The sequence below is a fragment of the Protopterus annectens genome, chromosome 3.part1 (assembly GCF_019279795.1).
Source record: "Protopterus annectens isolate FY-2018-M chromosome 3.part1, PAN1.0, whole genome shotgun sequence".
NCBI lineage: Eukaryota > Metazoa > Chordata > Ceratodontiformes > Protopteridae > Protopterus > Protopterus annectens.
The window spans coordinates 1,400,177,362-1,400,204,733 of NC_056732.1; the positions used below are offsets into that span (position 1 = coordinate 1,400,177,362).

The 27,372-nt window shown below is 37.9% G+C and overlaps 1 protein-coding gene across 8 annotated transcripts in view; it reads left to right on the forward strand.

Moving 5' to 3' along the window:
- Window positions 1-27,372, forward strand: part of LOC122798488 (alanine aminotransferase 2-like) — a 1,719,357-nt gene that overhangs the window by 571,266 nt on the left and 1,120,719 nt on the right. For all 8 annotated transcript variants that reach the window (XM_044067464.1, XM_044067468.1, XM_044067469.1 and 5 more), the window contains one exon: window positions 9,853-9,986. In XM_044067464.1, the coding sequence (XP_043923399.1) occupies window positions 9,853-9,986 (134 nt within the window). The remainder of the gene's footprint in view (window positions 1-9,852; window positions 9,987-27,372) is intronic.

Consider the following 27,372-nt stretch of genomic DNA (forward strand, 5'->3'; position numbering starts at 1 on the left):
ATACATAATCAGCGAGCTCAATCATGTCTCTCTTCATATAGTCCAGAGAGGTATGTCTCAATTCATTCATGTCAACATTGACTATGACAGAGTCATAACAGTACCTGTTGTTGAGAGACTTGAGTGCGTGTGTGATATGGTGGATTCTGGAACCTGACAGACAACTAACCGTGAGTTTCTCCTTATCCAGCATGGTGAGAGGCATATCTCTGTGTCTCACAATGGAGTCTCCTATGACTAATATGTTGCGTTTATGTTGAACCCTTAGTGGTTGTGGGCACAGGTGTGTGGACTATATGTGGTATGTGGTGTGGAGGGCTGTGGAGATCACGTGTGTTTTTGCCTCGGAGGTCTCCTTTATTTGGTTATGTTTATGTGGAGGACATCCGCATATGTAGGTGTGTGTTGTGTAGGTGTGGGTGGTGTTTGAGGTGTAGTGATTGTGTTGACAACCTTTTCTGTGCCAGATATACTGGCCTGAGGGGGAGAGAGCTTGGACTCTAAGTTCCTAATGTAATTGCATCTCTCACAAATTGTGTTCCTAGGTGGTAGTAGTAGATGGTTGTCCGTGTACATGAGGCAGTTGCTACACTGTCTCAGGATGCCCATATCAACCAGACTTGCAGGAGAAACTGTAGGAAATTGTCCATCCGTATTTGTCAGAATCTGATGGAGAAAGGCCAGGGAGAGCTAAGGGTTGGGCCTAAAGCCCAAGTGCTTAAACCAAAACTAAGAGCTTAGAATAACACTTAAGAATAACACTTAACAATTTAGACAGGCTATAAACAAGTAGTAATAAATGCAACAGAAAAGATGCAGTAGAACACTTTAGAGAACATGCAGCAAGTTGCAGGAAGAAGCAAAGCAAGATGAAGTAACAGAGTCGTAGGAAGAAACACAAATTAGAAAAATATAAGCAGCTGAATAAAGTTTTTTTTTTTTTAAATAAAAAGGGATAGACCAGGAACTGAAGATAATGCCAGGCTAAGGGATTAAGGGGTTGGCCTTCCCAAATGATCTTTGTATTATGTAGAATGATCTAATGAGATGGGACTGGGAGGGGTGTCCCAGATCAAATTTACAGTAGGGGCAGGAAACTGCAAGAACCACCAAAAAGGTTTCAGCAGAGATCAGAATACAATGCAGCAAATATACAAATAATTCAGTCAAGCAAAAATAAGACAGTGCAGAACTATGAACAGTTAAAATGACAAAAAATATACTTATCAACTTTATATTCCCAGATTGTTTGAGAAGCACTCTCAGTCAGAACACAAGAAGGTTCTAGCAATGGTATGCAGGGGTTTACAAAAAGGAAATACTTTTTATACCAACAAGCCTTGAGACAATCAGACAACACAAAAGCTGTTAGACCAGTTTTATCCACTTAAAGAAAAAACACCAATAGGTTGTGAAAAAAGGTTTCAGCACAGACCAGAAAACAAAGCCAACTAATATATAAATAATTAAGTCATGCAAAAATAAGACAGTGCAGAAGTATGAACAGTTAAAGTGACAAAAAATATGCTATTAGAAACCAAAATGACTTGGAGAAATTAAAAAAGATCTTAAGATATGCATAGATCTGTAGTCACGGGACTGTGAAAGTTTTAAAACATGAAGAGAATAAGTCTAAGATGACATCTTTGCTTAGTTTTAGTAGAAGCATTTCCTTATCAGGTGGGAATGGAAATCAAACCAGAAGCAGAATGCCCAATGGAAACAGAGAACAAAGAACAAGCCCTTAGTTTAGAAGAAAATGATCTAAGGGAAAAGTTACTTGATTTAATGGAGACGGATAGACATATTAAGATCAATGAAAGAAATAGATTACAGGAAGTCGATAAGACACAAAATGTTAGAAGTCTGATAAAACAAATCAACAGAGTAATCAAGACTGTTCATAGAAATTCATCCAATAGGATGTATTCCTGTGCAGCTAAATTAATAACAGATAAAGCTTACCATGCAAACACAGAGTAGTAAGGGAAAGGAGGGGAGAAATCAAATACCATCATGGGAGTATGAAACAGAGAAAACTGTACATAAATTAAGGCAAGAAGTGTTGCTGTTAGAAGAATACAATCGACAAAAGTGCTCAAAAAGATAGATATAAGCACAGGCAGAAAAAACATAGAAAATATGCAGATAATTTATTGATGACCCAAAAAGTTTTATAGAGAATTTGGAAATAAGGCAAAAGGAATAGAAACACCACCAAAAAAGACAAAAATAGACACATTTTTTTAGAAATATCTATGAAGATCCTGTGGAACATAACAAAGATGCTAAATGGATAAAAGACAGAATGGAGAAAGAAAGAATAAGAAGTCCAAATGTACAGCATATGAAATGGGATCAAGTAATGGCCAGAGAAATTGAAACAAAATGAAGAAAAGCCCCTAACTAGAAAATCCCATGTCAAGATGCAGTGCCTAACTTCTGGCTAAATGTATTAACATCTTTACATGATTATTTATCCATAAATAAGACCTATTTACATACATACCCTGAACAGACAGCAACCTGATCAACAACATGAAAAATGATACTCCACCTTAAGAGTGAACCTGCAAGATATCCTAAAAACTATAGATCAATAACTTAACTTCTGACGATGTATAAACTATACAATGGAAGTGCTCCAGACAGAGTTTATACTCATGTAGAAGAAAACTCAATCATGGCAATAGAACAAACATGTAACAATAGAAAGTCATATGGAACAAAGGATCATTTGTTGTTAAATAAAGTCAAAATGGAGAATTGTAAAAATGGGAAGAATCTAAGTATGGCATGGATAGACTACAAAAAAGCATTTGACAACATCCCAAATTCATGGTTAAAAGAGTGCATCGACTGATTACATTACAGTGACCATGAAACAGTGGCAAACCACTTTGCAACTAAGCCATGATAAAGGACAAATTATTATCCCAGGGGAAAAAATTCAAAAGGGGATATTCTAGCCTGACTCTTTGTCACCTCTGCTCTTTTGCCTTGCCCTCAACCCATTAAGCTGTCTACTTAACAGTTTCCATCATGGCTACAATTTGGCACCCAGAAAATAAATAGTAAAAAGACTTCTCATCTGCTTTTTGTGGATGATTTAAAACTGTATGGTTCATCAGATAAGGTACTGAAAGCACAACTGCAAGCGATCAAAACTTTCTCAGATGATATAAGAATGCCATTTGGTCTTGATAAATGTGCAAAAGCAACCTTTAAAGCAGGAAAGCTGCTGCACTAAGAAAATATCAGCCTGGGACAGGAATGTGATGTAGAAGAACTTGAGCAAGAGGGAGTGTATAAATATTTGGGAATTGATGAAAGATGAACAGTAAATCATGAACAAATGTGAATACAACTTAGGAAAGAATAATTAGAAGACTAAAGTTAATACTGAAAACATCCTTAACATCTAGAAATAAAATCCAAGCTGTAAACCAATTTGCCCTTCTTGTTCTAACTTACAGTTTTGGGGTGATTGACTGGCCTCAAAAGGTATTGGATCAATTGGATGTGAAAACAAGAAAAATGCTTCATGCTTATAAAATGATATATAAAAATCAGTGTATACCAACATTATATATTCCCTTTTCTGAAGGCGGTATGGGCCTCCTCAAAATTGATTACATGTATAGCGCTACAATTGTAGGACTGCATGCATATCTGCTGACCACAAAAGACCAAAACTTAGTGAAAGTTTTAAAACATGATAAGAAGTCTAAGATGACTTCCCTGCTTCATTTAGCAGAAACATATCAGTGTCAAGCAGGAATGAAAATCAAACCAAAAGTAGATAAAACTCAAGCAGCAACTGAATGTGACAAAAACAATAGAAAGAATATAAGGTGAAGGATCGGATGTAAAGGCAAGAAATGTGGAAAATGCATAAATACAGTTGCAAGTGCAGAAAACTCCTGGAACAACCTCATGTCAATCAGGATCTAATTCAGGAAAGGTTAAGCAGAGCTGAATTTAAACCAAAAGATGAAAGGTTAATATTGGTGGCCAAGAATAGTGGACTACGTATACACTGATTTACAAAGTCTGTTGAACATGTAAGAGAAACAGACAAATGCACGTTTTGTAAAACAGAATAGGAAACTGTCACACATCTTGTTGCTGGGTGGGATACACTAATGGCAGAAGGCCTGTATATTGAAAGGCATAATAACATTGCAAGACTGTTGCATTAGGGATTGTGCAAACATTATAATACTGAAGTAGCTGAGAAGCATTGGAAACATCAGCCACAAAGCATTAAAGAAAATGATGAAGTTTACATCACAGGGGATCAACCACTGCCAACAGTTCAAAAAATATATGTGAGAAAACAAAATGTAGTAGTCCATGAAAAAAAGACAAAAGTAGCATTGATCATTGAAATTGCTACACCCAGTGATTACTGTCTTACATACAGAAAGACACAGTTATAAAATACCAGGATTTTCAGGCAGAAACAAGGGCAATGTGTAAGAATAGTAGTAGGTGCAATGGGTCTCATAAAAAAGAATTTACAGTTTTATTTAGATATGTTACCAATACAGGTAACTCCGTATGAAATGTAGAACAAGTCACTTCTGGGCACATTGCAGGTGCTGTGAAGAGCACTTCTGGCTAACATTAAATATTGAAACAATACTAATTGCATGAACTTTAATCATACTTTAACTTAGGAATGGGGTCCATTCACGTCATGGTATTAGAAACCTAAAAGATTTGAAGAAATTAAAAAGAGAGCAGCCTAAGATATGTATAGATCTTCAGTCATGGGACTGTATACATGTCTGCTGACCTCATCAGATCCAAACATATTGAAAGTTTTAAAACATGAGGAGAAGAAGAAGACAACATCTTTGTTTAGTTTTACCAGAATCATCTCCTTATCAAGTGGAAATGGAAACTAAACTAAAAGTAGACAAAATCCAGAAATCAACTGAATGTGCCAAAAAAAAAAAAAAAAAAAACCAAACAAAAAAAGAATATAAGGAAAAGGATTAGAGGAAAATAAAAATAATTGGAAAATACAAAAATATAGTAGCAAGTACACAGAGCTCTTGGAACAACCTCATTTTTTTTTCAAGATTTGGCACTGGAATGGTTTGAATTAAAACCAAAAGATGATGCTGGTCCCTGAAACTATGTTGGTTTACCGTCTTTGCTGTCTACATAAGATATATGTGATCCAGTTGGTGAGTTAAACTGCTTCCTCTTAGAAATGTCCTTCTTGCCTTTCCTATGAGGTGATTCATTCAAGGAGGTCAAAGAAGCATTGTCTAATCTTGATGTTATGGACAGCTTTTGCCTGAGACCTTCAGACCCTCTGTCCTTCTACTGGATAAGTGAGTTAATGGGCTCAAGCAAAGAAATATTTGAAGCTTGAATGAAGACCAAAATATGAACTTGGTACAGGGGCTGAAATGGAAACATGGAGAGCCATTTACATCCATGGTGCGGACATCTGCACTGACCTCAAGCTCAGCACCAAAGGCATTCGCATCGACAGCCAAAAAACTGACCCCATCAACACCAACCTTAATACTGAGAAGCTCTGTGCTGATTCTGACCTTGATAAAATGACTTACAGCATCAGGTCCAAAATACCACATGGCACAGACAGTGTTGACTCCAAAGACATTGGTGTTGGTGGCTTTTTTGACAATGAAGTTATCAATGCCAGGGACAGTGGACCCAAGACTGGGACCACAGTCAACAGCACCAAGCCTTCAGATGTCAACATCTGCATTATATGGACTGAAGTAGGTAATTTCATAACTGGCTTCAGTATCATGGGTGTTGCTGAGGAAGACCTAGAAAAACAGAAAGACAAGGGAAAACTGGAAAAAAGACCTCTATGTATCCTAAAAACAGAAGGGGTTGAGGTTGCAGACATACCTTGCTGAGACCTAATGAAGTGTCCACAAATTGTCTTAAATTGTTTCAGGAGGTGGGATGGTTCATGGCCTTGTAGAGGCTGGTCTAGAGGTTATAATTTAAAATGCCTTCTTGCCAGATAGAAAAGTTAGACTGGCTGACTTTATACTAGTTTCGCCATAGACCTTGAAGTCACAATTATTAATAGACCAATAGGAATATCATCAGATTTGTGTCTGCTAGCATGAGAACTTGGAGGAGGTCTTTGCTTCTCAGTCCATCAGCCCTATACTTGAATTAGTATCCTCAAGAGTCCTTCATGAATCAGAGGTAATTATAATAATAAAATATACTCAAGATTTAATGGCCTCAGTTTTGAAGTATCCCTCAGTGCTTGTGAGGTGGTGGCCCTGACCAAGAATTTATTTATTTATTTTTTATTTTATTTAACATTTGTTGACCGGGAAAGTCCGACTAGGTTCCACAGATCCTGTTTTCAGCGGAGGCCCGGGGAGAAACACTCCAGAAGCATGTCTTTAGAATGTGGGAGGAAACTGGAGTACCCGGAGGAAACCCACGCAAATGCAGGGAGAACATGCAAACTCCACACAGAAGGCACTACAGCCGAGAATCGAACCGGAGAACCTCTTGCTGTGAGGTGACAGCATTAACCGCTGCACCACCCTGTGACCACAAATGCTGTATCAACATTCATTTATGAAGCCCTGACAGTCTCATTACTTCATAAAGCGAATATATTGCGATCCAAGAAAGTACAGTCACTCAAAATATTTACCCTAGAGCTGTAATTAGGGCAGGCATAATCTGTTAGGGAGCATGACTGACAGGTGGTAATGGTGCTGCAGTGCCATACCAGCATCGCTTTATGAAGAAATGAGACTGTCAGGGCTTCATAAATGAATGTTGATACAGCATTTGTGGTCACAGCTGAAGTGCTCAATCAGTAGCTTGTGATTTGTGCATAGAAAAGTGTTTTGTTTTTATTCTTCAGCTTAAATTAATATGGGTGTTAGTTTGCGAAACTGCACAGGGTGCTATATGACATGGGTACAAGTTTTGATTCATTCCATGGTGGAATGTCACACTTGCACTTTTTAAAATAGTACATCACAAAGCAGTGCAAGCAACATTGTCTTAAACAATGCCAGCACCAACAAAGAATGTATTTTTCTATTATGTAATGGACAATAAAAAGAACTAAATATGAAGTAATGCTAAAAAGCACTGTAATCAATGAGAGAGGTGAGGAAAAAAATGCTGAAAGAGGTTAAAAAGGCAAAAACAATGTAATGTTGAAGCAACAAAGTCAAGTGATATAAAAAATTTACCAGAATTAACAAGGCAACAGAAGAAAAAAAAAAACTTGCTGATCAATGCTGATAAACTTTTAACCACAGAAATACTAAAGTAACCTGGGTCTGTCTGTCCAGTACTCTGAATGCAGAAGCACTATAAAATATTTCTAGACAAGAGTGACATTGTGCAGGGTATTATGGGTAAATGGCAGTGGTTTGGTATCCTGTTAAAGATTGACATGCTGAGCTGCCTAATGCCTGATGGCATTAGTCCCCATGGTAACACGGAGAGATCTTCTCAAACTAGGTGCATATTTACTCCAAAACGTTTGAAACATCAGTTTTGAAAGAACAACAGTATAAATCCTGTCCTAGTGTACCCCAGAACTTTAGCAAGACTCACCAACTCTGATTACAAGATGAGAATCAGGCTCAAAAGCATCAGTGCTGAATGAGGCCATATTCTCTTACAACTGAGGCAATATGATGGCCTTATGTTATCAGTATAATCAGTTTCTCCAAATGTCAGGCTGTGTTATGTGTCCTGTGCATAACTTTGAACAGATGGTCAGACAGATATCTGCAAGCATCCTGGACAGAACATTTACATTCATAGTGGAAATAGCAGGAAGATAACAAATATAAAAGGGCAATAAGTAAGATTCTGCCCGTCTGCATTTTCCTACACGCCTTCTTTACTTTTCCATTCCTTGATTTCCCTCTCAAGCTAGTACTGAAGTCATTAGATAATAACACAGAAGATTGAAATTGACATCCAGATTAAACATTATTCGTAACAGGACCAACACACCTGGTCATCAATGCCCTCTACAATCTGTCTGCCAGTTAACACAGGGGATTAAGTTTATGACCTGTTAATGGGCTACTTCCTGTAGTCCATGGTTTGATATCATCAGCCTCCATTTGCCTACTGTGTAATTCGGAGCAAGTAAGTTAACTGGTCAGTGTTCCTGGACTGAGACTGAAAAAGGTCTTTGAGGATTAGTACTCTAACCTTGCTAACAAATAAAAAAATGAAATCATAGAGAGAGTCACATTCATTATGAGGTCACCTCAAAATAAAACTCCTATAGGTGCTGCATTGGACCAGATCCATTCTAATACATTCCAAAATAGGTATTTTAATGGAAAACCTTATGACACTCTGCTCTGCTGAGGCCCAGCCAACTGAGAGACTCTACTCTGATATCAGACTTTTCTTCTCCATTAGGAAAAGTAGATAAGGAGTGCATCCCTTAAAATGGCTGAGTGGTAACATTCTTAGTAAGGTTTAAACTCATGCCTAAACTAAATTAATGTCAAAACAAAACCACCATTCAAATTCAGCCCAGGCAATGATATATCTTCTTAGGGTTATTTACCATATGGCCTACAATATCTTGCTGTTAATAAATGCCTGGACTTGCTTTTAATAAGTGTCTGATATTCCTGAATCATTTAATTTGGGTCTTTGAATAAACAGCACACAATTAGCATTTAGCAAATTTCACACCCTGCAGAAAAAAAAAAACGTTTGTTTCCTTCAACTGTTACTCCATTACAGCTGAAGCAAGTTTGAACTGTTGACACATTCCAAGGTTTAGGGTTTATCCAATGATAGTTTATCACCTGGAATCTGTCTTGAAAAGGTGCTCCAAGATGTACACCAGCATTAACATCAAGATAGGTCTCAGTGAGATACAGTGACTGGACTACTACCTCACAAAGAGTTGGGGAAACTTGTTACCTTGTTGCAAACTGACAGGGTGCTGTGCACTATACCTCTCCATTGTTCAGAATGTTGCAAAATAGTCAGATTTTTGCTCATATCTTTGGTCTGTTCCTCAAAGAATTTTTGGTTTTCTGGCAAATTATTGAGGACCGTAGTCATCAAATAATGGCAAGCATTTGAGTTTCAGACTTTGTGTACTCCAGAAACTGCATGCTCATTTAAAACCTGCTATTCTAGTATTTTTTTAATTTAGGACAGTAATATTTGAAATCTGTCCCTAATGTTGGACCTTTAATCTCCTGTCATTTTTGGCTTTGCCAAGAATTTGTCCACTAGGAGGTTGAGATGTATGATGTAATGTATAACAGATCTTGTGAGACATGTCTAGGACACTTAGTGCATAATGAGGTCATCTGACGCAGTCTATACTGTTTTGTTACTTTAGGACCTCTTACACTATAAATGTCAGTTGTTCCCATAACATTGAATTATCTAAATATATGTCATTATGATACATGTTAGTGTTTACTAATCCACAATTATGAACAGGCATTCTTTTTTTTCCAAAAGTAGAACCTGGGTCTTTAATTTACATATAGACAAGCATGATACATTTAAAACAGCTTTTATTGAGTATCTTCTGTAACGTTCAGCATTTGAAAAATTCCAAAGTATGTTATTCTGTAATGTGCTGCTGAGTGGGATTTATTATTATTTATAGGTACTTTCACTTCTGTTCCCTAGCATCAATATGCACTGACATTAACAGAAAAACAAAAGGCTGAAAAAGCATTTTTAGTCTCCCTTATAGCTATGATTCTGTGTACTAGTTTTCATTTGATGACTATTGTTAGTCTCCTGACATTACATTTTTTAAAAAATATATATATAATTTCACTGACTACAGATTTCATTGCAATACAGGCTCATACTCAGATTCAAAAGGAAATTCTTATATCAGAAGCAGTGTGGCTAAATATATCGAACAAAGGGATGGAGGAATATCAAGCAATCCTGACAAGGTCTATGTGATGGGTGGTGCAACTGAAATCATCTCAGTAAGTCCCTATGCAGTACAGTAATTTAAGATTTTCTGTTATCTAACAATCTTTTATTTCCAATAAAGCAAAATGCCAACAAGTAGTGGAAAAAAGACTTGTAAACGAAAAGGTCCACCACACAAGCACAAATAAATCCCAGCCCAGGTCAATTTTTTTTTCTGCGTGTATTCCGTTGACTACGTTGTGTATTTGTTGGAAATAAACCTGAGGTTTGACCTGGACTGGGATTTATTTGTGCTTGTGTGGTGGACCTTTTCGTTTACAAATCTTTTATTTCCATTTATCATTGTGAAATAACCAGTTCCTTTTCTTCTTCCTGACATAGTTAAAATCTGTTGCATTCTCTGTGTAGTGGCCTTTTCTAGCCTGAGTTGTTACAGATGAGGAATATTCCTATAACATGTTATTCCAGAAACAAAAGCACAGAAGCAGGTGATTGATAAGGAAGAAAGTTACCATAAGCTTAGATGTCGCTAAGCAAATCTGTCCTTTTAAACTGCAGGAATAAAGCTGCAGGCTTCTAGTCAGCTTGCCATCTGAAACTTTTCAAGTCTACTAGTCCTTTTCTTTTCACTATAAAGCTTCTTCAGTCTATCTGCCTCTATGGATGCTACTGCAAAAGTGGATTTGAAGAAATATGCACTCACTAAAAGTCCTTTAGGTCATGCTAAATTAATTTATTAGTTTCACTTCCAAAAGTATAACTAAGTACACAAGTGTATATATTATTTATTTATTTAACATTTGTTGACCTGGAAAGTCCGACTGAACTATTGCTTCTTCTCAGCGGAGGCCTGGGGCGAAACAGTACAACTAAGCAAGAAAACTGCATGATTAAAGTAAAATACATTGCATGATTAAAGCATATTGATCTGAGTCATTCATGAATTAATAGGACCCTTGTCCTTGCTTCTCCTTGTACATATGTGAATGTGGGCATGTATATATTATGCATGTATGTGTATTATATAAGTAGTATACATTGTAGAAGACCAATAAAGCTGAGACCACTGGTCTCTTTTTATAAAAATACTACAGTTTATAATCAACAAGTGCAGATAAGGCAGAGTCTTCCAAACAAAATAAAACCTTGATATTTTTTTAGCTAAAATACACAATCAGTATATCTAGTGTAGTGTTATAGCACTGGGAAACAGTCTCTGATAGCAGTTCTGTCAGGAATCCTTACAGTAGGAATATTTCTAGGTTCTTCTCCAATGTAATTCTTCATTTCAGTTGGCTTTCTCTCCCTTTACTAAAGGGTAAACATTCTCCGCCTGGGCTTGTGTCAACCTTGTTTTTACCTTATGTTCCCTCAACAAACAGTTCTTACTAACAGAGGGCTTTTAAATTAACAGATACAACTAAACAAACCGCAGATTACATTAAAAGAAACAGCACTCCTATATTGTGGGTCACAAACATTGTTTACATTAGTAATATCTATCACGTTATTGGGTCACAAAAATATTATTCCATTATGTAGAATAGCAGGTGTGTTGTACCTTTAAGAAGCATTATCAAGATGTGTGTGTACATATAAATACCAAGCATGTGTTAGCTTCAGTGACATTTTGAAGGTACAGCCAAAATGTTAACATCCATGTATATGATAGCTAACATGTTTAGAAGTTAAAGTTACTTAACCTCATTTATGATGTGTTTGCATAGAATAAAGCTGCTTGAACAAGAACCCACAATGCTCGCCTGTTTTATCCTGACCTGGCAAGTGACATGGTGTCAGAAGTGGGATTGCAAAGAGTATTCTTCAGAGCCCTGAGGTGTAGAGGTAATGGCGAAGGCAAACTAAAAGAACCGAGAGTGAAAAAGGGCCAGACCCAAGTTAAAGGTAAGGAGAACTCACACAAATGATTTATTTGTTGAAAGAGATTAAATGGAGCATTACAAGAGCACAATGTGTATTGCTAAGCAAACGAATAGCACAGAAAAATTTATTATGCAAACGAGAAATAGAAAAGAGCTCATTGACCAAATGAAATGTTTAAAATCAAGTCATTTAATAAAATGAGCATTAGAAAAGTACATAAAGGGTTCAGGATTGCCTCATAATTGTAAAATGAGCACATTTAAAGTAAAATGAGCATGTTTAGAGTTAAAACAAGCACAAGAAAGTACAATGGGCATGAAAAAGAGATTAAATGAGCAAAGTGAATATAACACAAGGCCATAAAGGGCATAAAAGGCACATTAAGAGATTCAGTGAGCGAAATGACTATAATAAAAAGGGCAGAAAGGGGCACACTGAGTATAAAATAAAGTAAAGGTAACTGCATGTGTCTTGGGTGAATTACTGTGTTTGGTACAAATTGCTACATCGTATTTATTGAAGCCTTGAATAGGATAACTAGAGTTGTTCAAAGTATCTCAAAGTATGTAAAAGTGCTTACAGTGTGTGGTTATTGCTATACATCAATTCCGAAAAGTTTGTTGTGTGAAAAGTGCAAATATTTCGTGAAGTGCAGTCAAGTGAAGCAATTTCGAAAATTTTCTTGTTCCTGGGTGTGTCTATTCATAGAGTGTCACCATTACAAAGTATCTCTCGCACTATGCAGAGTTGTTTGGCAAAGTGCAGCCATTTGGGGGAAATCCCAGTGAGCTGTGTACTGTTTATTCAAAAAGTACAGCTATTGTGAGGTGTTTCTCACTCTGAATTCTTCTGCCCAATACCTTTGCAAATTGCGATTACTTAGAAAAGTTAATTCGCAAAGTGCCATTACTTCGCAAAGTTTATTCACAAACTGCAGTTACTTCGAAAAGTTTATTTGCAAATTGTAATTACGTCAAAATGTTTATTCGTAAATCGCAATTACTTTGAAAAAGTTCATTCATAAAGTGCCATTGCATCAAGATAGTGTATTCGCAAAGTACAGTTACTTCGAAAAGTTACTTGCCCTCAGTTTCTATTGCTCATTTTATTCACACTGTGCAGTTGTTAGAAATGTTTCTTATAATGATGATAAATGACTTTGGCAGAAAATGTTGATATGTGGCTTTGGCATTAAAGTGATTACAAGAAGACAAAGGCTTGTACAGTAAGAGTATGTTGATAAATGACTTTAGCATTTTGCCTTTACAAGATAAAATACTTGTATGATAAAGAAATAATTTCAAAGCAAGTGGTTTTACAGTAAAGAGATAAGTGCCCAGGAAACTTTTATTCAGTGAAATTCAATTATACAAAGGCTTGTTGTGCTGTTACAAGTACTGGCATAAATTTCAAGCACATATATACGTGTATGTGCAAGTGTGTGTTTGTGCATATTTGCAAGAGTTTTCACTGAGATATATCAACATGGCAGATGGATTTCGCAAGTCACAAACGCTTGTGTTTGATCAGATCGTTGCAGAGAACTGGAGAATATTTGAGCAAGAATACAATATGTTTATACAAGCAGCTTATTCTGATAAAGATGTATGCACCAGGGCACTCATTTTTCTAAACCTAGTAGAGTCAGAAGCCATTGAAAGGGAGCATTCATTTGTCTATGCACCAGCAGTGCATGAAGGTGAAAGAGAAACTCCTTGTGTTGTTGTGCAGGCTGAATCAAGGGAAGACCTGAGTGTTTAAATTGCAAATTCAGAGAGATGTGTAACCTTCAGACTAATGTTACACTAGATAGGTATTTGTTTTACATGAGAGATCAAGGGCAAGGGGAGACTTTCACAGCTTATATCACTGATCTGAGAGCTGGGGCTAGGAAATGTAGGTTTGGTGGTTTGAAGGATGAGTTAATAAAGGACAGACTCGTGTGGTATTAACAATGCTGCTGTGAGAAAGATTTTGCTTTGTAACAGTGATTTACTGCTGAGTAAAGCCATTGAGAATTGTCAGATTTATGAGGTTGCAGGGGGGCACACGGGTATGCTTGCTAGTGATAAGAGCATGGTATCAGTAGGCTCCAGAGCTCATGTAGACAGCATGCAACATGACAGGCAAAAGCAGGCCTAAGCACGTGGCAGCCGCAGCCCCTGCAGGACTTCTAGGTAAAACCTGTAGTCTTCTAGCACATTCCAAGAACAGTTCAGTTAAAGGAGCATGCTCAGTGCAAAACCAAGGATACCTAGTGCAAAACAAACGTCGCTCAGTACATCCTAAGACTTTATCAGCAAAACCCAAATCAAGCTTTATTGTTAACTGTCGCAATTGTGCTGCTAATTATGAGTCCAGAACAGGAAAGTGCATGGCATTTGTTCAGCAATGTCATAAGTGTAAGAAATGGAACCATTTTCAAAGATTTTGTAAATCCAGTAAGCCTCACAGAGTTGCAAAGAAAGGTTACTCCAAAAAGCAAGTTAATCAAATAGAAAGCACACTGTTGCAGGTCTATGTAGATGGTGTGTCAGTAAATGGTGAAAAGATTGATGCAGTAGATTGGTTGACAAGGAATGAAGTGTTTTGTACTGTCCAGATCAATGGTAACTACACTGAGCTTAAAGTAGACAATGGTTCAAAGTGTAATGTCATGCCATGTCTGCAGATACTTTTGCAAGGGTCAGAGCTGGAGAACAAATAAATGTGACTAGTTGTGTAAAACTTATAGCTTATGGAGGTGAAGAGATTCCAACTGAAGGCTCAGTAGTGCTTTCATGTTATGTGGCTAAGAGCTGTTATAGCCTATAGTTTTATGTGGTTCGAAGACCTGTGCAGTCATTATTGGGCCTCAGAGATGGTTTGAAAATGAATCTACTTTCTTTTACCAAAGAAGTTCATCAAATCAGCACATGTCCTAATTCCAGCTTCACTGATGCTATTTTTTCAGAGTATGTTGATATTTTCGATGACAGATTGGGCAAACTAACAGGTGTGTATTCCATTTGGAAGATATAGATTCCTCAAGATGCCATTTGGAATAAATTCTGCAAATGAAGTCTTCCAGCGTGCAATGCAGTAAATGTTTTTAGGATATCCCTGTGCCGTAACAGTAGATGATATATTGGTCGGAGGCAATGGTGATGTAGAGCATGAAAGAAATCTTAAAAGAGCTCTAGACAGAGCATGTGAATTGAACTTAAAGCTCAATCCTCTGAAGTGCAACTTCAAACTACCAGAAGTTACATATGTAGGTCATTTGTTTACAAGGATGGGCTTGAGACCAGAACCGTCCAAGCAAACAGCCATTCTTCAGATGCCAACACCAGACAATGTGCAAGCTCTACAGCATTTTCTTAGTATGGTCAATTACTTAGCCAAGTTTACACTTGATTTCAGTGAGTTGACAGCACCTTTGAGAGAACTCACGTGTAAAAATATTACTTGGTCATGGCTAAATCAGCACCAGAGAGCATTTGAACTTCTTAAGCAGAAAATTGCTACCCCATCAATATTACGTTACTATGATGTCAACAAACCAGTAACTCTTTCCTGTGATGCTTCAAAATTTGATTTAGGTGCAGTTATTCACCAAGAAGGCAAGCCAGTAGCCTAAGCATCTATAATACTTACCCAGACTGAGATGCAGTATGCTCAAATTGAGAAGGAACTTTTGGCAATAGTGTTTGCATGTTCCAAGTTTCATGATTATATCTATGGTTGAGAAATCCAGATTGAAACTGATCATCATCCTTTGATCACTGCTTTAAAGAAGCCTATGCATTCAGCTCCAGCAAGATTACAAAGAATGATACTCAAATTGCAAAAGTACAACTTCAAGATGGTCTATACGAAAGGCAAACTTCTTTATCGAGCCAATACCTTATCCAGACAGCCTAGAAATACAACAGAATAGCTTCATGCAGAGAATTTTGACTTTGATGTCATGGAAGTGCATTTTTTTCTACAACAATACTTGATGAGCTGAGAGATCATACAATGTCTGATCCAGTTTTGCAGAAGCTCAGTCACTATATCTGTGTTGGATGGCCATCAAAGCAATCAATGTACCACCAGAAGTGCAATCTTACTTTCCTTACAGAGATGAGTTGTTGATGGAAGATGGCATTATTTTCAAATGTCCTAAAATTGTTGTTCCTGCTTCCTTACAACAAGAATATGTCCAGATTTTACATCGTGGTCACCCGGGTTCTGAATCTACTAAGAGAAGAGCGGAAGGACTAGTATTTTGGATTTCTCTAGCAAAAGACATTGATGGAGTACTTTCTTCATGTTCGGTAGGTAATAGTACTAAAGTGCATTTGCAGAGAGAGACACTTCAGCTAAGTCAAATTCCTGATCTACCTTAGTCAGTTGTAGCTACTGTCATATTAGAGTGGAACAATCAACATTACTTGGTACTGGTAGACTTTTATTCAAATTGGTTCAAGATCAATTTACTACCTAATCTAACTTCTACTACAGTCATTACTAAGTTGAAACACCATTTCTCAGTCCATGGCAGTCCACAGAAATTAATCTCTGACAATGGTGCACAATTTACCAGTCAATTGTTTCAGCAATTTGCCAAAGAATGGGACTTCGTATATGTTACTAGTAGTCCAGAGTGTCCACAATCAAATGGACTTGTTGAATTTGCAATACAGAGTGCAAAGCAATTACATGAGAAGTCAAAGCGTGATAATACCAATGTGTTTTTGAACTTACTCAATCTCAGAAACATACCCAGTGCTCACCTTTTCAGTGACTTCTATCTAGGCAAACCAGAACAACATTGTCTATCAGTTCTAATTTTTTGAGGCCTAAAGCTAAGAACAACCAAGCAATTAAAACCCAGTTATCTAGAAAGTGTTCTTTCCAAAAGTCCAGCTATGATAAGTTAAGCAAATTGCTTCATCCATTGAAAAAAGGAGAGACAGTGAGGATACAAACAGTGAAAGGTTTCGATCGGATTGGTCAAGTAACGAGTATTTGTGCAGAGCTGAGATCCTATTTTGTTAAATCCAAGGGTGTAGAGTACAGGTGAAATAGCAGACATCTTCTTCCTGTAGCAGAACCAATATCCCAGCATCATATCTGTGATAAAAAAAAGATCACAAATTTTATGTCACATGATATGGTCGGATTTCACAGCCTAGGGTGAAGTACACAGCAAATTGGATGTAGCTGTATATATGTATCTAGCTTTGTATAACTCCATGATGGCAATCATTTCTATGTAAATTGCATATTCATTAATTTCAGTGACAATGTCTAACACATTTTCTCAAAGAGGGAGGATGTAGAATAGCAGGTGTGTTGTACCTTTAAGAAGCATTCCCAAGATCTGTGTGCGCATATAAATACCAAGTATGCATTAGCTTCAGCGCCATTTTGAAAGTGTAGCCAGAATGTTAACATTCATGTATATGATGCTAACCTGTTTATAAGTTAAAGTTACTTAACCTCGTTTATGATGTGTTTACAGACAATAAAGCTGCTCGAACAAGAACCCATGATGCTCACCTGTTTTATCCTGACCTGGCGTGCGACACATTATTTACATATTTTGGGTCACTTTATACTCTTTTTTTGTGAAAAATACCACCTTATGTTGCAACCCCCTCCCCCCCCACCAGCAAGAAACTGTCAGAGAGTGGTCTGTGACCCCAAAACAGACCACCCACTTTGTGGAGGGTTGAGCCAAGTCAACACAGTCCTCCAGTCTTCAATGGCTGTAGCTGGCTCATGGCAGTCAAGACTCGTGCCTTCTCCAACCTCTCCACTAGTTTCTCCAGTGCATGCAGTGAATCGCTGTCACATCCCATAATACTTCATTTCTTTTCACAATCATCACTGCTCCCATTTGATCCTTTAGGTCCTGGAAGTGCAACTATCGCATTGCTGCACTCATGCCATGACCCTTTTATTACGTCTACTATAAGCTGTTTTTTTTCTACTTCCTGTATGGCACTTAGCCAAGGTTCTGCTACTCTATACAGCTGGAAGCTGACCTTTTCACCTGGAACAGTCTTACCATGGGGTTGAATCAAATTTATTCTGCCAGCCAGTTCTAAAAGTACCACTTTGCCTCCTTAGAGAACTTTCTTAGTTATTGTTCCTGTGACTCAGTCATTTACCTGAACTGCAGGCATAGAGTTTTTTTTTTTTTTAATTCATATTTACCTCATTTATCCTGCCATTCCGGAGTCAAAGTGGAAAGGCAGTGCAGCAAAGACTATTGTTTTGAAATCTAGATTTTACATAAACACATCCTCCAAAGCTGACACAACTGAAAAAAGGGTGAAGATTCTGGAAATACCCTCCGTAAGAGCTCATAGTATTTTCTGTGGAACTCAGAAACCTCAGAGTTCTCCGACTGAAAACACTGGCACACTCTGAAAGTAGTCTCAGGGAGAGAGAGAACCCTCCACAGGAAGAATCAGAAACTGAGCTCTCCAATGAGTCTGAATCAGAAATCACAGGAGAAAGCCCTGTATATGTCCTTTCATCTTCTAGGCCAGATTCAGAATCTTGAATATTTTCAGGAAAAGAGCTATCACTCTTTCTTTCATCAGAAATCATGTTACAAGAAAAATCAATAGCCTGAATTAAACTCTGAACTAGACCCAGTAAACCTCTCCTGCCTAAGGACGTTTGAGGTGGAGTAGATATACGTTTATTTTTCTGATTCTTTTTGACAGGGAAAATGGGGCCAACAGTGTAGCAGCAGCTTCCCCAGGGATAGGCACAACATTCTGACTAAACAGGAAAGTCTTCCCTGTTCCCTTTCCTAGAACCAAGAAGACTGTTTCTTCCTTGTCCACTGAGGAGACCTCAACAGCCACAAAGGATGTGGCCAACCCCTGGTCCATAGTGGCTGTAGGTAGTACACCAGAGGATAGAGTGGTCTGAGGAAGAAACAATGGCTACAGTAGAGTTACCTATCAGTGGCAGAGGCAAACTGCTAGCCTGCTGTGGTGGCAAAGGATGTTTGCTTAACTTTTTCTTTTTGTGGTTGGAGGAAGGACTGGCAGTAGAACTGGTGGGTTGTTTTATGTTCAAGACAAAAATGGTGCCTCTTTCCCTTGGAAAACAAGCAGCAAAAGACAGTAAAAATAAATTTTTTAAAAGTCCCTTCTTCACACAAAAAACAGTAAAAAGCACTTCAAAACCCTATGCCAGCTCCAAAAAGTAAAATAAACACTAATTCTCCACAGAAAAATAGGTTTTCAATTACTTTAAACAACTTTTAAAGTGACAGAATAGAAGTCCACTTTCATTTAAAAGTGTAAAGCAGTCTTCTGACAGTCAATTAAAACACAAACTCCTAGCTTATAATAACTTTTCTGAACAGGAAACTATTAATAAATAAATATTTTTTTAAATGAAAGATTTTTACCCAAAGGGAATTTATCTGCCCAGCAAAGGAACGGCACAAGCCAACAATCAATCCTCAAAAGCCTCAGAGGAGCACGCCATTTGGAAGCAGGAGAGCTCTGAAGGGCTTGGCACCCAAACATGTCTTTTTAGTCAGCTCATCTCGAGCTGACTGACAGTTTGGATGCATGGAATGTATCCTGAAGCTTTGAAAACCGGCCTCCTCACCCTCCTGTTATTTCCTAGTCAGGATATAACCCATATAACAAAGGCTACTGCAGCAGTGATCAATATTATGAACATCTTGTAGACGACACTTCATTACTCTTCAACATGATGATCATTCATTTCTCACAATACGGTATGATTTCTGTTTGTACACTGACAGCGATTCAAAGCTTTTTTTTTTTTTCACTTTTGTCTGTGTGAAACTAGTATATATAATCAGGGACTGTGGGAGTGAAGATCCTCCCCTCACAATATGCTTACTGCAGGATGACTTACCTCTGCAAAAATAATACTTTTATTTATTTCATCTAATGAAAGCTTTGACATTTGCATCACAGTCGAATGTTTGAGCATTTTAATCTTGATGAGGTGTACTGGAACCCAAGAAATTACTGAGGAGTTACTGGCAAGTGACCTACTGTGAGGAACTCTGACTTTGGCCTATCTGTGAGAGAAGCAGGCTGAGGACAGTGTGGCAGTTTTCTGGACTCTAGAACAAAGGACTTTAGGAAGAGAAAGGACTGCACAGTTGCTGATCCCTATCTTTTACCTGGAGTCTATTTGGAGTAAAAGAGACATACAGAGATGTACACAAAGAAGAAGCCATTCAGTGAGGTCTGACTCTGTCCTACTCTGTGAGAGGAGCTTTTCCTAAACCTAATGTCAGAGATGCCTTTTACTAATTTCTGGAGGTCTATATATTGAATGGCAGATTCCTGTGTCAGGAATTACTGAGCAAGAATCTACATTTATCTGAACTACCTTCAGCAGAGTTATATGTAATGCAGCCATGCGTAGCTTAACAGTGGAGACAAGTGGTATGTCCAGTACATTAGAGACTGCCATAGAAGGATAAGGCAGAGATAAGTCATTCTTGAAAGTATTTGACCGCACTGTGATTGTTTTGTAGTGTGAAGACATTAGTAGTAATGTAACTGTTTTGCCATTAGTAATAACTAGTGCAGTTGTGGCCACGGCTTATTTTGTGTTCATCCTTCGGATGAAATATTAAACTGAGGTCCCATCTGCATAAGTTGGAGATAGCTCATGTGGACATAAAAGATCTTGTTGCAAATATCAAAAAAATTATATGTACATGGACGCACTTTTAATTAAGCATGTGTGGTCAGGGTTGGCGTAACTCCAGGAGTACAAGCAATACAATGTTATAAATAGGCTTATAATTTGGATAAACTGGTAAGCTCACAGATGGAGGATTTAAAGCATATTTCAAAGCTTTGACTTGAACACAGTAACAGCAGTATATTGAACATGCTATAAATCTTAGCAGTATAGGTTTAAAGGAGCTTTGCCTAGTAGAATAAGAAATGGGCATTGCAAAGTGTTCCCAATAATTCTGAAGCAGTGTGATAAACTTACTAAGAAAGAGGTAGAACAGCAGCTTGATACACTCATTTCATATAGGAATGGGAGTAAGACATGTAGTGATACTCATACAAAGATCCAGCATCAAAACGTAGAGAAAGCAGTTGACTTAGAATGCTGGAAAATGGACTAGAATTTGTCTGGGGCTATCAGAAGCATTTTATCTGAAGCATGCCCTAGTAACAGATCAATAGAAAGAAAAAACTGTATAATATGTTAGCATATGAACTGAAGCTGATCTAATAGTAAACTCTGAATGTAATCACTATGAAACAGAAGTTAACATAGAGACTTGCAAGCAAGGGCAGCACTAGACTGGGGCACACAGGGGCATGTGCCCCCATGTGAAACTATATGCCCCGTTAAGTACCACAGTCCCTTGAATAAACACATTTTGCTATCATCATCAGTGTCAGATGCAACCTGGATCACTGCTGCAGTGCAATTCTACTACTCTATCAGGAAATATCTCTCATTAGCTCAAATGTAAAGCCAATGAGAGAGAGGCTTTGGAAGCACAAGAGCCAGGCATTTTCAAGCATGGTAACAGAGGGTGTTAACAGCTCATGCACCACTCTCTTTTTGAAGGTTAGCATCTTCAGGATTTGTTTAAGCTCTTCAGTTTAGAGTATGCAACATTCAAAATGATGAGTGGAATAGCTGTTGAAACTGTGCGAGTGTGTGTGTGTGTGTGTGTGTGTGTGTGTGTGTGTGTGTGTGTGTGTGTGTGTGTGTGTGTGTGTGTGTGTGTGTGTGTGTTTGTGTGGTCTGAGTTTCAACTTCCAGTTACATTTAATACACCTTCCACAGCCAACTTCCAGCTATGCGTAATGTACTTTGCACTGCCAGTCTACCTTCCTCAGCCAATCTAAACTCAAACTCAGCTTCTGGTAAGTGACCTTGTTAGTACATCTCCATTCTCATGGTCTTCAGTGCAGAGAAAGCAATCTGCGTGTATCATGGGCAAACTCCAGAGCACATTATTAACTGTTTGCTGAATGTATGCTTCTTGTCTAAGTCTGAAAACTTTGCACACTGGTTAGCTACATATTGTTTTTCTTGCATAGATTTTTAATTTGTATTAGTTTATTTTTCTCCCTGGACCTCCAATGTGAAGGGGTATAGCTTAGCTGGATATTTCCAGCCAACAAAACTAATAACTAATTTACTTATAGGTTCATAGATTGGTACTAAGCTAACTGCCCTTGTGAGCCATTTTAAGCCTAGCCAATTATCCCTTGTGAGACTCAAACCCTGCACCTTGTGTTTGTAAGGCAAACACCTTAGCCATTAGGCCACCCTCCCAATGTGGTGCTGCGGTAGCGTTGTCGCCTCACAGTTAGATGTTGCACGTTCGATTCTCAGTTAGAGTGTCTTCTGAGTGTTGACATGCATGAATGGGTGTTCCTTCGTTAAAGTTTGTGCGTTAGGCCTGGCAAGCCAGCACATAAAAATCTACTGCCAATCATTAGCGGACCGGAGTTCCGCTGTGGCGACCCCTAACTGGGAAAAGCCAAAAGACTTAAACCTTCCATTAGGACCTTGTTACCCGTTCTCTTCACTCACTTATGAAAACATCCCAGCAAAAAGTCAGGTTTCTATATCTCACTCTTGCTCTGTTATTGGCAGTATAGTAGTAACGTATCAAACTGTAAATTAACTACATCCTTTTCGCAACTATATTAATGCTCCTAGATTCCATCCATGCTATGTGGTTATAGACAGTTCATCTTACTAGACTAAAGTACTAGCTGGCAAATGCAGATCAGACAACCAGGTCATTTAGATCTCATCACTGCCATGTGATTACTGACTGATACCTGGGGAAATACCTGAACTCTCTGACATAAGGCCAACTTATAACTATGTAGCTAAGCACTTCAGAATATGAGAATCAAGCCTATGTTTGCTAATTGCTATTTATAGTTATTTTTCTAACCACAAAACTGCACCATTACCATCCTACATGGTGCTTAAAAAAAGCTAATGAAAAGCACATGAGTATAATTTCACCAGCAACTCCACTGCCACAGTTAATGTTATTGATAAGCTAATGGGGAAAGGAAGGTTGCCTGGTAACAGTTGTCTTTGTAAAGTGCAAGGGTTTGGTGGCTTTCTGGGTATGAAGGAGATTTTTTTTAAATTTCTTATCAGGGTAAACCCACTAAATTGCCCCTTTCCAGAATACTGTCTGGTTAGTCAAATTGCTCATGTAGTCTTGTACAATAAGAAATGTACAACGAGGGAATCAAACCCAAGACTTCATGATGTGAAGTTTATTGGCAGCATTGTTTACTTTAAGCTTCTAAAATGAACTGCAGCAGAAGACCAGACTGGTGGAATCATTGTCCACACATGCATACAAATCCGTAGAGATGGGTGAATGCATATGTGTCACCATTCACTGAGACTTTATATAAGGAATCAGAATAGGAAGCCATCCTCTGTGATGTTACATTGGTATTTTAGACCCATGTATATTGCTTCACTATCAATCCTGTACCTTCATCATTCAAACAGTTACGGTCAAACTAGCAAACAGCCTGAAAAGGAACATTTATTCTGATAGCAAAATGTCAGCAGATGGCAACTCAGTTGCTATAATAGGTACTCGATGACACATCCATCTCTCAAACTTGTTATTATCCTGTCCATGATTTTTGTAGAAATGAGACAGTTACCTCTAAACCTAGCAAGTAAACTACAGTTAGCCATCTGTAATTTGGAAGATAAATAACACAAGTAAAGTAACAAGAGTGGAGTGCAAGCACTCTGGCTGCAGAGATAAAAAAATGATCCACATCATCGGCTTTTTAAGAAATGTGCAGCTATGCTTGGTGCCTACATCCAGGAAGGAGTTGTGCTGTAAAGGAAGGAATCAATTGTAATGAATAGCAGCATCATATAAGCCATGTTCTTTGAGTGTGATCCTTGGTCTCCTTGTTTTTGTTAATGTTGATAGTGTGATTATTGTTTAGTTGTGAATTAATTGCACAATATTAAGTTTATGCATTTAATGTTAATATTTTAACTATGAATACAAGCATGCAGGTATGAAATACACTGTATTTGGGCTGCAATACTTTGCAGTTAGCAGAAAAGTAAGGCTATGAGCTGTTAATAAATTGCTTCCTGTAGTACAGGGTTTGATTCATTCATCCTTCATTTATCTTGTGTGAGGGATTCTGACCAATTTACTTCACCAGACAAGGGACACATATACAGTGGACTGCCCAGTGGCCTAATTGATAAGGCACTGGCAGCCTAAGTGATGGATTGTGGGTTCAAGTGCCATCTGGTATGATAAATCATCTTGATACAAATAGAGCTTTTTATTCATCCTCTGTTAGCATTCTTGCTAATATCATATTCTGGTATGTATGTCCTTGAAGGCTGTTAGCACATGCACCACACATTTGTCATTTGAATTCCTGTACCCTTCACATAGCCACTGATCAGTGCTTCACTATATGCTATTTTACTCTGAATTCCAGCAGGTTTCTTGTAGTTTATTATGTTGTCAGATGCATTTTTATACACAAGACTCTCAATGGAAGAGAAGTTTGTTGTTGTTCATGCTAAGCTGGATTTCAGTGCAAAAATATTTTGTTTTGTTTAAAAAAATGGATGTTAATGTTTTTGTTGTAAAATTTGAAATCAGTTCTAAACAAAATGTAAACCTTTGATCAGTGAAAGATTTGTTCAATTTGTTGTTCGTGAATTGTATTATGATTCTTTTTTCTTTTTACCGAGGTACAAATGTCTTTATGCCATTCACCCACTTGTATTATTAGCTAGCAACCAGCAAACTAACACTTCATTCAAACCAGAATCGTTGAACTGAATTAATGTAGGTTTCTCTGTGTTTTGCATATTGCAAGGATATATAAAATATGTAAATACATTATTAGACTATGGCATTTACTTTTTCATAAATAAATTAGGGAAATGGTCTTTTGTGTTTAACAATGGATTGCAAATAGTTACCATGCATTTTATACTTTTCTGTTGAGTCTTCAGATATCCCGCATGCCTCACCAGCTAGCTACCATGCCTATATTGTGCCCCACCAAGAAAGAAAGCCTGGAGCCACCACTGCTTGCACATTAACACATTGCATTAGCACAGAAAGAGGACCCTCAGAACAAAAAAGGAAAATGCAGAGCTCTGAGCCGATTCCTGCTAGTGTTAAAAACAAATTTCAGTTAAAGGCAAACTCTCATCAGAAAGTTAAAATAAAGTGAAACCACCCAAAACAGTAATATGCAAACTAGGAAAAAAAGTAAAACTGGTGACAAATGTTCTAAGATGTCCTTTGAAGTAAGGAAGCAACATAGAGAAGGAAAAAAATGAAAAGGGAGCAAAAACTCTTTTAATATGACTGCACTGATAGTAGAGGCAATAAAGCAGAAGGCACTTTTTGTTTAGGACTACCCTTTGCCAGTGAATACACAGAATCTGTAGTACCACAGCTTTTTTTGGGGGGGTTGTACCTTCCACCTCAAGGTAGGTTAATCCCTAGTTAATGGACTTACAAGTAAACTATATAAACTTTAAAAAGGCAATACGAGAAGAAAGAGAGAATGTAACTAATACTATAGAATACTATAGAATAGCCCCAGCTGCTGTGTGTTCCTGGCCTAGTGTCCTTGGATACTCTCTCTCCAAACTGGTTATAGTTGTGCTAAGAAGCAGAGTTTAACTACCTGAAGAACAAGGACCCTGTCTCAACTCCCTCCAGTCTCATCTTTGAGCCACCTATTCCCCGTACTATCTCAAGTAAAGGGAGCAAGAAACTCTCTAACCTGGTTATACTTAAGCTAAGAAGCAGAGTTTAACTACCTGAAGAACAAGGACCCTGTCTCAACTCCCTCCAGTCTCACCTTTGAGCCACCTATTCCCTGTACTATCTCAAGAAAAGGGAGCAAGAAAGTATGTGTCTACAATATCACTGCCAGTATAGCCTATAAGTTAATATTCTGTTTTTGGTGGCTCTAAGAGTGCTAGCCAGGAAAGCCAGCAGCTTCATCCCCTCTCCAGTCTGGAACCTATATATCTCTTTTCTTTCCCCTCCACGTAAAAGTTACCTTAACTACTACTCTTTCCTCCGAATCTATACACAAACTCCCACTTTTCCCCAATTTACAATATTGACTTTGTCCACTAGGTGGCAATCTTGTCCGTCAAGACTTAAAAGTATTTCCTAGTCTGTAATACACCCTTACTATTTTATATCTTTTTTGAGTCCTTAGGCTTGCTCTTAAAGTATAGCCCATAACATCTTCTTTACTTGGGGTGACCCTTCAACACCCACCTAGAAGCCTAATTATCTTTCCTTAACTTCACTCCATTATTCAGGGTTACTTACCTACTGTAGCCTACTCCAACTGATTGTTCTTTTTCTGCTCCTTACCTCTCTGTTCTCTACCCACTCCGTTCGCCCTGCGGGCTCACTCCGCTCCTCTACCCTACCTCATATCCCACCCACCCCCAGTGATCCTAAACTTATACATCTAAACCACACCCTCTCCCTCTACAAACCAATCACAACTACCTCCTTATTAACCTATTTAACAAATTACACCACTCTCTTTAACCACTCTTAGTATAAAGTTTCCTGCCAAATAATATCACTAAAGCTCATCATTTAAAATGTATACATTTACTTCCCAAGTTTAACTAAAGCTTCTAATCTTTCTTTTACTCCTACCATCCCTAGCAGCAGCCTACTTAATAACCTCCTATGAGCAGCCACACTATTTACAGCTAAATCTCCCTAAAAAGCAAACGAGTATTATACCTCAAACTAACTCCCCCGAGCACATAAATATAACATCTCAACCTAGCTATTTACCTCCAAAATATCACAGACTGACCCACATCAATTATAACTACCTAAAACCCTGAAAACCTCTCAACCACTACTGTAACATTCATCGTTCCTTAAACATGCTTTTACACATCTCCTTAATAGATGGAGACATCCATCCTAACTCTGGACCAGGACTTAAAGTAACCACAGAGCCACAAATCCATATTCCCGCCTCACCTACTATCTCATCTAAATCTCTCAACTCCCTCTTTATTGCCCACCTAAACATTTGCAGCATAAATAATAAAATTGCCCATCTTCATGCTCTCCTGGATTTTCATTCCTTTGATATCCTCTGCTTAACAGAAACTTGGCTAAAACACACTACTCAAGATACTGAAATTATTCCACCAGGAAACAACATCTTAAGACAAGACCACAAAGCTAAAAAAGGAGGGGGAGTTGCTATTCTCTATAGAGAAGGGCTACAAGTATCCATACTAAACCACAGCTGCCCTCCAGAAAGCAATGTAGAAACGATCGGCACTAAAATACAGATTAATTTCAACAAATCGCTAAATATAGTTTGTATCTACCTGCCTCCTGATAACAATACCAGCACCCTGGAAGGTATCCATGCTGAGCTCTCTTCAAAAATCCCCCAAGAGACAACAAGTCTAGGTGACTTTAATATTAACTGGAAGTGCTGCTCTACTAAAATGCCAACTTCCCATATTAACCTTCAT